The following is a 13,464-nucleotide window of genomic DNA, read 5'->3' on the forward strand; positions in this document are numbered from 1 at the left end:
TAGTCCGAGAGACACACTGTGAAGTAACAACTGCCCAGGGCACGGACTCACACTCACTGGTTGGCACAGGGTGAGAGGAGGGGTACGGAACAGCACTTCTGTCACTTCCCTGAAATATTAAGTACCACATTCTGGACAGACAACAGAAGGGAAGAGAGAGAGAGCACCACGGTAAACAAAGAGAGAGAGAGCACAACGCTAAAAGAGAGAGAGAGAGAGCACCACGCTAAACAAAGAGAGAGAGAGCACAACGCTAAAAGAGAGAGAGAGAGAGCACCACGCTAAACAAAGAGAGAGAGAGAGCACAACGCTAAAAGAGAGAGAGAGAGCACCACGCTAAACAAAGAGAGAGAGAGCACAACGCTAAAAGAGAGAGAGAGAGAGCACCACGCTAAACAAAGAGAGAGAGAGCACAACGCTAAAAGAGAGAGAGAGAACCACGCTAAACAAAGAGAGAGAGAGCACCACGCTAAAAGAGAGAGAGAGCACCACACTAAACAAAGAGAGAGAGAGAGCACAACGCTAAAAGAGAGAGAGAGAGCACCATGCTAAAAGAGAGAGAGAGAGAGCACCACACTAAACAAAGAGAGAGAGAGCACCACACTAAACAAAGAGAGAGAGCACCACACTAAACAAAGAGAGAGAGAGAGCACCACACTAAACAAAGAGAGAGAGAGAGCACAACACTAAACAAAGAGAGAGCACCACACTAAACAAAGAGAGAGAGAGCACAACGCTAAAAGAGAGAGAGAGAGAGCACCACGCTAAACAAAGAGAGAGAGAGCACCACGCTAAAAGAGAGAGAGAGAGAGCACCACACTAAACAAAGAGAGAGAGAGAGCACAACGCTAAAAGAGAGAGAGAGAGAGCACCATGCTAAAAGAGAGAGAGAGAGAGCACCACACTAAACAAAGAGAGAGAGAGAGCACCACACATAAACAAAGACAGCGAGAGCACCACACCAAGAGAGAGAGAGCACCACACTAAACAAAGAGAGAGAGAGAGAGCACCACACTAAACAAAGAGAGAGAGAGCACCACACTAAACAAAGAGAGAGAGCACCACACTAAACAAAGAGAGAGAGCACCACACTAAACAAAGAGAGAGAGAGAGCACCACACTAAACAAAGAGAGAGAGAGCACCACACTAAACAAAGAGAGAGAGAGAGCACCACACTAAACAAAGAGAGAGAGAGGACCACACTAAACAAAGAGAGAGAGAGAGCACCACAATAAACAAAGTGAGAGAGAGAGCCACATTAAACAAAGAGAGAGAGAGAGAAAGCACCACACTAAACAAAGAGAGAGAGAGAGCACAACGCTAAAAGAGAGAGAGAGAGCACCATGCTAAAAGAGAGAGAGAGAGAGCACCACACTAAACAAAGAGAGAGAGAGCACCACACTAAACAAAGAGAGAGAGCACCACACTAAACAAAGAGAGAGAGAGAGCACCACACTAAACAAAGAGAGAGCACCACACTAAACAAAGAGAGAGAGAGCACAACGCTAAAAGAGAGAGAGAGAGAGCACCACGCTAAACAAAGAGAGAGAGAGCACAACGCTAAAAGAGAGAGAGAGAGCACCACGCTAAACAAAGAGAGAGAGAGCACCACGCTAAAAGAGAGAGAGAGAGAGCACCACACTAAACAAAGAGAGAGAGAGAGCACAACGCTAAAAGAGAGAGAGAGAGAGAGCACCATGCTAAAAGAGAGAGAGAGAGAGCACCACACTAAACAAAGAGAGAGAGAGAGCACCACACATAAACAAAGACAGCGAGAGCACCACACCAAGAGAGAGAGAGCACCACACTAAACAAAGAGAGAGAGAGAGAGCACCACACTAAACAAAGAGAGAGAGAGCACCACACTAAACAAAGAGCGAGAGCACCACACTAAACAAAGAGAGAGAGCACCACACTAAACAAAGAGAGAGAGAGAGCACCACACTAAACAAAGAGAGAGAGAGCACCACACTAAACAAAGAGAGAGAGAGAGCACCACACTAAACAAAGAGAGAGAGAGGACCACACTAAACAAAGAGAGAGAGAGAGCACCACACTAAACAAAGTGAGAGAGAGAGCCACATTAAACAAAGAGAGAGAGAGAGAAAGCACCACACTAAACAAAGTGAGAGAGAGCACCACACTAAACAAAGTGAGAGAGAGAAAGCACCACACTAAAAGTGAGAGAGAGAGAGAGCACCACACTAAACAAAGTGAGAGAGAGAAAGCACCACACTAAAAGTGAGAGAGAGAGAGAGCACCACACTAAACAAAGTGAGAGAGAGAGAGAGAGCACCACACTAAACAAAGTGAAAGAGAGAGAGAGCACCACACTAAACAAAGTGAGAGAGAGAGAGAGCACCACACTAAACAAAGTGTGAGAGAAAGCACCACACTAAAAGTGAGAGAGAGAGAGAGCAGCACACTAAAGAAAGAGAGAGAGCACCACACTAAACAAAGAGAGAGAGAGCACCACACTAAACAAAGAGATAGAGCACCACACTAAACAAAGAGATAGAGCACCACACTAAACAAAGAGAGAGAGAGCACCACACTAAACAAAGAGATAGAGCACCACACTTAACAAAGAGATAGAGCACCACACTAAACAAAGAGAGAGAGAGCACCACACTAAACAAAGAGAGAGAGAGCACCACACTAAACAAAGAGTGAGAGAGCACCACACTAAACAAAGAGAGAGAGAGAGAGCACCACACTAAACAAAGTGAGAGAGAGAGAGCACCACACTAAACAAAGTGAGAGAGAGAGAAAGCACCACACTAAAAGTGAGAGAGAGAGCACCACACTAAAGAAAGAGAGAGAGCACCACACTAAACAAAGTGAGAGAGAGAGAAAGCACCACACTAAACAAAGTGTGAGAGAGAGAGAGAGCACCACACTAAACAAAGAGAGAGAGAGCACCACACTAAACAAAGAGAGAGAGAGCACCACACTAAACAAAGTGTGAGAGAGAGAGAGAGAGCACCACACTAAACAAAGAGAGAGAGAGAGAGCACCACACCTAACAAAGAGAGAGAGAGCACCACACTAAACAAAGAGAGAGAAAGCACCACACTAAAAGTGTGAGAGAATGAGAGAGAGCACCACACTAAACAAAGAGAGAGAGCACCACACTAAACAAAGAGAGAGAGAGCACCACACTTAACAAAGAGAGCGATAGAGAGCACCACACTAAACAAAGTGAGAGAGAGAGAGCACCATACTAAACAAAGTGTGAGAGAGAGAGAGAGAGAGAGAGAGAGAAAGCACCACACTAAAAGTGAGAGAGAGAGCACCACACAAAGTGTGAGAGAGTGGGAGAGAGAGCACCACACAAAACAAAGTGAGAGAGAGCACCACACTAAAAGTGTGAGAGAGAGAGCACCACACTAAACAAAGTGAGAGAGAGCACCACACTAAACAAAGTGAAAGAGAGAGAGAGCACCACACTAAACAAAGTGAAAGAGAGAGAGCACCACACTAAATAAAGAGAGAGAGCACCACACTAAACAAAGTGAAAGAGAGAGAGAGCACCACACTAAACAAAGTGAAAGAGAGAGAGCACCACACTAAATAAGAGAGAGAGAGAGAGCACCACACTAAATAAAGAGAGAGAGAGAGCACCACACTAAATAGAGAGAGAGCACCACACTAAATAAAGAGAGAGAGAGCACCACACTAAAAGAGAGAGAGAGAGCACCACACTAAAACAAAGTGAGAGAGCACCACACTAAAACAAAGTGAGAGAAAGAGAGAGCACAACACTAAACAAAGTGAGAGAGAGAGAGAGCACCACACTAAACAAAGTGTGAGAGAGAGAGCACCACACTAAACAAAGTGTGAGAGAGAGAGCACCACACTAAACAAAGTGAAAGAGAGAGAGAGCACCACACTAAACAAAGTGAAAGAGAGAGAGAGCACCACACTAAACAAAGTGAAAGAGAGAGAGAGCACCACACTAAAACAAAGTGAGAGAGAGAGAGAGCATCACACTAAACAAAGTGAAAGAGAGAGAGAGCACCACACTAAACAAAGTGAAAGAGAGAGAGAGCACCACACTAAAACAAAGTGAGAGAGAGAGAGAGCACCACACTAAAATAAAGTGAAAGAAAGAGAGAGCACCACACTAAACAAAGTGAAAGAGAGAGAGAGCACCACACTAAACAAAGTGAAAGAGAGAGAGAGCACCACACTAAATAAAGAGAGAGAGAGAGAGAGAGAGAGAGCACCACACTAAACAAAGTGAAAGAGAGAGAGAGCACCACACTAAATAGAGAGAGAGAGCACCACACTAAATAGAGAGAGAGAGCACCACACTAAATAAAGAGAGAGAGAGCACCACACTAAATAGAGAGAGAGAGCACCACACTAAATAGAGAGAGAGCACCACACTAAATAAAGAGAGAGAGAGAGAGCACCACACTAAACAAAGAGAGAGAGAGAGCACCACACTAAACAAAGTGAAAGAGAGAGCACCACACTAAATAAAGAGAGAGAGAGAGCACCACACTAAATAGAGAGAGAGAGCACCACACTAAATAAAGAGAGAGAGAGCACCACACTAAATAAAGAGAGAGAGAGCACCACACTAAATAGAGAGCACCACACTAAAACGAAGTGAGAGAGCACCACACTAAACAAAGTGAGAGAGAGAGCACCACACTAAAACAAAGTGAGAGAGAGAGCACCACACTAAACAAAGTGAGAGAGAGAGCACCACACTAAACAAAGAGAGAGAGAGAACCACACTAAAGAAAGAGAGAGAGAGAACCACACTAAAGAAAGAGAGAGAGAGCACCACACTAAAACAAAGTGAGAGAGAGCACCACACTAAAACAAAGTGAGAGAGAGCACCACACTAAAACAAAGTGAGAGAGAGAGAGAGCACCACACTAAACAAAGTGAGAGAGAGAGCACCACACTAAACAAAGAGAGAGAGAGCACCACACTAAACAAAGAGAAAGAGAGAACCACACTAAACAAAGTGAGAGAGAGAGAGCACCACACTAAACAAAGTGTGAGAGGGAGAGAGAGAGGACAACACTAAAAGTGAGAGAGAGAGCACCACACTAAAAGTGAGAGGGGAGAGAGAGCACCACACTAAACAAAGTGAGAGAGAGCAACATTTTTCTTATAGTAAATCTGACTTTGGTGAGTGCTAAACTTGCTGGGTGTCTAAATAGCTAGCCCTGTGATGCCGGGCTATCTACTGAGAATATTGCAAAATGTGCTTTCACCGAAAAGCTATTTTAAAATCTGACATATCGAGTGCATAGAGGAGTTCTGTATCTATAATTCTTAAAATAATTGTTATGCTTTTTGTGAACGTTTATCGTGAGTAATTTAGTACATTTTTAGTAAATTCACCGGAAGTTTGCGGGGGGTATGCTAGTTCTGAACGTCACATGCTAATGTAAAAAGCTGGTTTTTGATATAAATATGAACTTGATTGAACAAAACATGCATGTATTGTATAACATAATGTCCTAGGTGTGTCATCTGATGAAGATCATCAAAGGTTAGTGCTACATTTAGCTGTCTTCTGGGTTTTTGTGACATTATATGCTAGCTTGAAAAATGGGTGTCTTATTATTTCTGGCTGGGTACTCTGCTGACATAATCTAAATGTTTTGCTTTCGTTGTAAAGCCTTTTTGAAATCGGACAGTGTGGTTAGATTAACGAGAGTCTTGTCTTTAAAATGGTGTATAATAGTCATATGTTTGAGAAATTGAAGTAATAGCATTTCTAAGGTATTTGAATAACGCGCCACGGGATTCCACTGGCTGTTACGTAGGTGGGACGAAATCGTCCCACTGGCCATAGAGAAGTTAAAAGCTTGTCACAAGAGGAGTGTGCACATTCATCCTTTGTTATTCATCCTTTCCCTCTGTTTCTGTCATCCGTCTACATCCGATTCGTCTGCTTCTCCTCCTCTGCTTCAGCAAGGACAAAGGAAAGCACTATTGCTCCCTCGCTCTATCCATCCCCTCTCGCTCTCCCTTCCTCCCCTCTCGCTCTCCCTTCCTCCCCTCTCGCTCTCCCTTCCTCCTCTCTCGCTCTCCCTCATCATCCCATCTCCCTTTCTCCCTCCATCCATCCCCTCTCGCTCGCTCTCCCTCCCTCCCTCCATCCCCTTTTGCTCTCCCTCCCTCCCCTCTCGCTCGCTCCATCATCCCTTCCCCTCTCGCTCCATCATCCCCCCTCTCGCTCCATCATCCCCTCCCCCCCTCTCGCTCTCCCTCCCCCCTCTCGCTCTTCCTCCCTTCCTCCCCTCTCGCTCTCCCTCCCCCTCCGCCATCATCCCCTCCCCTCTCGCTCTCTCCATCATCCCCTCCCCTCTCGCTCTCCCTCCCCTCTTGCTCTCCCTCACCCATCTCCTCTCGCTCCCCCTCTCCCTCCCCTCTTGCTCTCCCTCCCAATCCCCTCTCGCTCTCCCTCCATCATCCCCTCTCGCTCTCCCTCCATCATCCCCTCTCGCTCTCCCTCCATCATCCCCTCTCGCTCTCCCTCCTCTCGCTCTCCCCTGCACCATCATCCACTCCCCTCTCGCTCTCCCTCCCCTCTTGCTCCCTCCCCTCCCCCTTGCTCTCCCTCCCCCATCGCTCTCCCTCCCCTCTCCCTCCCGCTCTCCCTCCACTCCCCTCTTGCTCTCCCTCCCTCGCTCCCTCCCCATCATCCCCTCTCGCTCTCCCTCCTCTCGCTCTCCCCTGCGCCATCATCCACTCCCCTCTCGCTCTCTCCATCATCCCCCCCCCTCTCCCTCCCCTCTCGCTCGCTCTCCCTCCCCTCTCGCTCGCTCTCCCTCCCATCCCCTCTCGCTTTCCCTCCCGCTCTCCCTCCCATCCCCTCTCGCTTTCCCTCCCGCTCTCCCTCCTCATAATCCCCTCTCGCTCTCCCTCCATCCATCCCCTCTCGCTCTCCCTCCTTCCATCCATCCATCATCCCCCTCGCTCTCTCCATCATCCCCTCCCTCCATCATCACCTCTCGCTCCATCATCCCCCATCCCCCTCGCTTCCCCTCTCCTTCCCTCCCGTCTAGCTCCCCCTCTCCCCTCCAGCTCCCCCTCTCCCCTCTAGCTCCCCCTCCCTACAGCCCCTCTAGCTCTCTCTACCTACATCCCTTCTAGCTATTTCTCTCCGTCGCAGGCTTGATTAGCAGTCAGGAGCTGACCACATGGTGGAAACGGACTGACACACACACACACACACACACACACACACACACACACACACACACACACACACACACACACACACACACACACACACACACACACACACACACACACACACACACACACACACACACACACACACACACAATGAGATGAAGAGGCAGAGGGCCAGTTCCAGCTGGTTCTATTGGCCCCTGGCAGAGAGAGAGAGACTACCATTTAAAATGTCACACTCTTTGCACGACACAATGCACAGTTGAGAATCAGATAGAAACTCTTCAAGCCACCAAAGACTGTACTTATGGTTATTGTCAGCCAGGGATGAGGAGGAGGAGGAAGAGAGGAGGGTATGAGGAGGAGTTGAGGGGGTGAGAGAGGAGGAAAGAGAGATAGAGGTAAGAAAGAGGACAGCTCCAGTGAGACCTGGCCTCAATCACAAGGATTAGCTACGAACAGCTAGCTAGTGACTGTCTGCCTGCCACAGATGATCAGGAACACAAGCTTTAATCCAACAGCTAAAACGGGGCCCCTGCTCTCCTCTTCCATCATAAAGGGGACCCACATACAGTAGCTGTGTGTGTGTGAGAGAGTCACTGGGACCAGGACTAGTGGAATTTCCTCTAGAGCAGTGGTTGCCAAACTTTCTTGACCTACGACCCTATTTTGATGTCTTAAAATTCTGTAATTAACAGCCAATGTTCACTTTTTTTGGGGGGGGGGCTATGGGAGTCAATTTCAAAACATTCTAACAGTCTGTCTGATTGTCTTCTCAACTCACCATCACAAACTTTTAATGTGGGGCTATGACAATCAATTGCAAATGAGTCTGAAATAATGAATCTTATCTCACCAGCACTAATGAGATGGGTGTGTCACATCCAACCTGGATCGATACTCTGTCTTAGCACTGAATCCAGCTTCATACAGATATGAGCTGGTGAAGGGTACAACTAGCTGTAATGCTCTGAGGGAGACCACAGGGTATTCCCTTGGAGTCAGGAACCAAAACTCCTCACTGGTGACCCATGAATGAGTTGTCTGCAGCATTCGGTCACATGACACCTCGGTCAGCTGTTGGATTTCACTCACCGGCATGTCAACTGAGCCAGGATCACAGTCAAACAGATTGGGAAGTAGGTCCCAAAGTGCTCTTCCAAGCGTTGGAGGTGAGCAGTCATCCCTCGTGTGAGACACTTACTGACACAGTTTTCTGTTACAAACATGCACAGCAGAGGGAATCTTTTCAAAGACCCTCCGAGGGAAATACAAAAACATTCTACAGATGAGTGACTGAATCACTGGATTCAGAGTATGCTTGCCTTCAGTTCGTTTAGTTTTCCAAATATGGCTGTTACACAGGCAGAGACATTTTCTTTTCTTTACACAGAAAGTCAACCAAGTCATTGATTGAATGACAACAGATCCTCTGTCAATGCTAAAACTGTTTCCAACACTCCCCCTCGATAACCACCAAGAACAACATCATGCTCTGATCTCATATCTCCACATAGTTTAGTGAACAGGCGTGCAGAGGATGTGGTTTGACCTAGTTTACAATCGAAGTTACCTGCTGCAGTATCTCTCAACAGTTCTGTGCTCAGCTCTTTTGCCGCCAGTTGCTCTCGGTGTATCATACAATGTGTCCATACGGCAGAGGGAGACACATTCATAACTAGAGTGTAGAGGCCTGCCCACCATAGATGGAGCCCCATCTGTGGAAAAGCTCACCATTCCATCCCATGGAATCTGTTCATCGTCAATATAGCCACGCAGCACACTGTACATCCCCTGTGCTGTTTCATGCTCGGGAATCGTGAGACGGAACAATATGTCCTCATGAACAGCATCCCCCCGACATGTACAGCGGGAAGAAAAGTCAATGGATGGACATCTCAGCCCTCGCAGAGAGCAGAAGCTGAGGTCAAGCGGGAGAGGCGAAGGTCGACTCATGCGTCCTCTGAAACATGACCCGCCAAGCCGTGCTTCTTAACCCCCGCTTGCTTAACACGGATGCCAGCTGCACGAATGTGTCGGAGGAAACACCTCGGACTTCGGAGGAAACACCGTTCAACTGAAGTCAGCCTGCAGGCGCTGGGCCCGGCTCAAGGAGTCGCTAGAGCGCGGGGGAAAAAATCATTTTCCCTAACCCCTAATCCTAACCTAAACCCGTAACCCTTACCACTAACCCATTATCCTTATTGTAACCCTAAACCTAACCCCTAATCCTAACCTAAACCCGTAACCCTTACCACTAACCCATTATCCTTATTGTAACCCTAAACCTAACCCCTAATCCTAACCTAAACCCGTAACCCTTACCACTAACCCATTATCCTTATTGTAACCCTAAACCTAACCCCTAATCCTAACCTAAACCCGTAACCCTTACCCATTATCCTTATTGTAACCCTAATCCTAACCCGTAACCCTTACCACTAACCCATTATCCTTATTGTAACCCTAACCCCTAAGTTTAAATAGCTTTTATCCTCTTGGGGACTTGAAAAATGTCCCAACGAGGGAGAACTTTCCTTGTTTTTATATATATATATATATATATACATATATATATATATATATATATATACACACATACATACATACATACATACATACATACATACATACATCACACACACACACCACACACACACACACACACACACACACACACACACACACACACACACACACACACACACACACACACACACACACACACACACACACACACACACACACACACACACACACACACACACACACACACACACGAGATCCTGGTCCCAGTGCTGTGGAGGTTGAGACCCAGTCTAGAAGTTGCCAGGTACACAGATATATCCTACGATGGGAGTCCAAACCGTTTGACTCTGATGACCACTGGTTAGACCCTCAATGCCTCTTTAACAGTGTTCCTTCTGTCCCTCTCCTTGCCCCAACCTGGGCCTGAACCTGAGACCCTCTGAACACATCCTACGAAGCATCGTTACCCATCTCAGAGCGAGTGACGTCACCGATTGAAACACTACTAGCTCGCTCCGCTAACTAGCTTGCCCTTTCCAACACGTTACACCTCCCACGGGTTGCCAGATCCTGAGGTGTTCATTATTTCACCCCTTTTCCTCCCAATCTCGTGATTTCCAAGAGGTAGTTACAGTCTTGTCCCATCGCTGAAACTCCCCTACGGGAGGGACCACTCCGGAGGTGTTTCTAGCATGCATTCCAGCCTTAACACCCACCCTTTAACAAACACACAATGGTATTCCCTCTAACCCAACCCCCCTTTACACATAAATCCTCTCCTAAAACATCTGTCTCCGAAACCCTTGGACACAATTACATGGGCACACAAAACCAACAGACACACAGAAGCATCCCAAGAGAGTAGCCTCCATGTCCTTTCTCAACTGGATTAGAGTACTGTAAAATATCTAGTGTGTGTGATCCGGTTGGTCTACTACAGAGACACCACAGTGTGTGTGATCCAGTCAGGTGGGCATTAAAGCATCAGTTAGCTCCAGAGAGCCTTACACACCAACGCTGCCACAGACAGATGCTTCAGCAATGAGACATATGCACAGAGAGGCAGAGCGAGAGAACAAGGAAGAGAGAGAGAGAGAGACACACACCCACACTTAGAGGCCTTTACAGACTGCCTAGACCTCAGCCCTGTTTATGGTGTGTGGAGCAGAATGTAGCTGTACCTACAATGAGAAGGTGGTGAGCGCTTGTGTGTGTGTGCGTGTGTGTATAGCTAAGGATCTCTTTTGTAGTGTCACGGCTCAGTGAGTGTGTCAGCCTGTGTTGAGGCTCACAGAGGAACCGCAGAGCTGACAGCTGTATGAACTTACCATTTAACTCCTTGGTGCATTTACTGATTCACACAAACACAGTGAAAGACAGCGATGGATACACACTCTCTTCCTCTCATTGGGGCTCAGATGTGATGGCAGTAGATGGAGAGCGACGGAGCAAAAGACACAAGCAGACAGAGTAAAGAGAGGATGGAACCCATTACCCATACTGATATGCACACAAACACTAGGCTTGGGCGGTATACAGATTTATATACAGTCATACCGTTCTTCTGCCATCCCGGGATTTATGGTATTACTGGCAGAGCACACAAGAGGGTGCTAAAAACGCAACAACAAAAAAGCCCATTGGGCCCCTTATAAACATGTTAACAAAATCACACAGACGCTGTTAGCTAAATGTTAACGAGCGAAAATGAACATACCCTAATTGCAAAGACAGGCAGATCCTGCTCATAAAGTTAGTTATATAAGCATAGCTAGCAGCTACCGAATGTCATTTTCGGTGAGTGTGGACATTTACAAGTGAAAGTGAACGAGAGAAATTGTGCAAATGAACAAAGTTGTGATTAGGGATGGGTACCGAAACCCGGCATTAAACGGGCCCCGGGTCTAAATTATGAAAGACCGTAGTATCGATAAGCTCTGACGTTATGGGTTCTGCTTTCGGTACTGGAGAAATTAAGAAAATACATTTCCTATTTATTATTGCTACATAAACGTTATCGTGCACATTTTAGCTCACCAACCATTTCTAATTTGCAGTAAGATTAAGACATTCATCTATGATGCATTTTCACTATTCCCAATCCAGAAGAGAGATCTTTGTCACGTCCACACACACACACACACACACACACACACACACACACACACACACACACACGAAAGACCCTGCTCTTAACTAGTGACCATGGCGGAGAGAACTAAATGTTCAGTAGTGTGGTTACGCTTCACCAGAGTCGATGCTGACAGCGCTCGTTGCCACAAGTGCAACAAGACTTTTGCTTGTAAGGGCTGGAAACACGAGCAATCTGTCCAAACCTCTATGGAAAGTGCATCTTGTACAGGCAGAGAAACAGTTTGACTGGCTAGCTCGTAGTTCATCTCTCGCTGCCTGATCTCCGTTAGGTATGTATGCTAGCAGCCTAGAGCACACACACACAGTTAACTAGATTATGAGAACATGGGTCCATGATGAAAAGTAACCAACCAGAAATTCAAATCACACATTTAAAGATTTTGAAACTTTTTTGTTAAAGTTGCAGCTACAATGAACCAACCCACTCCTCCCTCTAACACAGCTGGTCCAAGCCAAAGACAAGCCCAAAGCCCCTTCACGCTGGCAGCTAGTGGGAGGATGACTGAGGAGAGGGTGAATGAGTGACACCTAGCTGTGGCTAAGTTCATAGTGAAATACCTTCACCCCTTTGCAACAGTGGAGTCCAAGGGCTTTAGGCAACAGTCTGTCAGTATATATTGAGTTGGATTCATGTTTAGGATATAGTAGTATAAAAGGGTTGTATGTTAGTCTCATCACTCCACAATACACAACAACACAATAAGGATAATTCAACACAAGAAAACTCTTTTTTTTCCCCTGTAGGGAGATGAGCAAGGCCCTCAACCCCAAATATACCCCTCCCTCCAGGAGTTACCTCAGTGACACATTCATTCCTACCTGGTGTGGGTTGGCAATAGCCAATGTGATCACTGAGCTGAAGGACGTGCCAAAGTTGGCCATCTCATCAGACGGGTGGACCAGCCTCTGTCAGGACCACTATCTCACTGTCACAGTGCACTACACAAGCCAGGGCAGTGTAAAACAGAAAGTCCTCTACACCAGGGCAGTGTGAAACACAAGGTCCTCCACACCAGGACAGTGTAAAACAGAAGGTCCTCCACACCAGGACAGTGTAAAACAGAAGGTCCTCCACACCAGGACAGTGTAAAACAGAAGGTCCTCCACACCAGGACAGTGTAAAACAGAAAGTCCTCCACACCAGGACAGTGTAAAACAGAAGGTCCTCCACACCAGGACAGTGTAAAACAGAAGGTCCTCCACACCAGGACAGTGTAAAACAGAAGGTCCTCCACACCAGGGCAGTGTGAAACAGAAGGTCCTCCACACCAGGACAGTGTAAAACAGAAAGTCCTCCACACCAGGGCAGTGTGAAACAGAAGGTCCTCCACACCAGGGCAGTGTGAAACAGAAGGTCCTCCACACCAGGACAGTGTAAAACACAAGGTCCTCCACACCAGGACAGTGTAAAACAGAAGGTCCTCCACACCAGGACAGTGTAAAACAGAAAGTCCTCCACACCAGGACAGTGTAAAACACAAGGTCCTCCACACCAGGACAGTGTAAAACAGAAGGTCCTCCACACCAGGACAGTGTAAAACAGAAGGTCCTCCACACCAGGACAGTGTAAAAGAGAAGGTCCTCCACACCAGGACAGTGTAAAACAGAAG

At 46.9% G+C, this 13,464-nt stretch overlaps 1 protein-coding gene across 1 annotated transcript in view; it reads right to left on the reverse strand.

Annotated features, from left to right (window-relative positions):
* Nucleotides 1–12,736, reverse strand: part of LOC145850441 (protein diaphanous homolog 1) — a 62,526-nt gene extending 49,790 nt beyond the window's left edge. Inside the window, exon 1 of the mRNA XM_082955511.1 lies at nt 12,674–12,736. Within this exon, the coding sequence (XP_082811637.1) occupies nt 12,674–12,736 (63 nt within the window). The remainder of the gene's footprint in view (nt 1–12,673) is intronic.
* Between the last annotated feature and the right edge of the window lie 728 nt (nt 12,737–13,464).

The sequence above is a fragment of the Salmo salar genome, chromosome 09 (genome assembly GCF_965601325.2).
Source record: "Salmo salar chromosome 09, fSalSal1, whole genome shotgun sequence".
Taxonomy (NCBI): domain Eukaryota; kingdom Metazoa; phylum Chordata; class Actinopteri; order Salmoniformes; family Salmonidae; genus Salmo; species Salmo salar.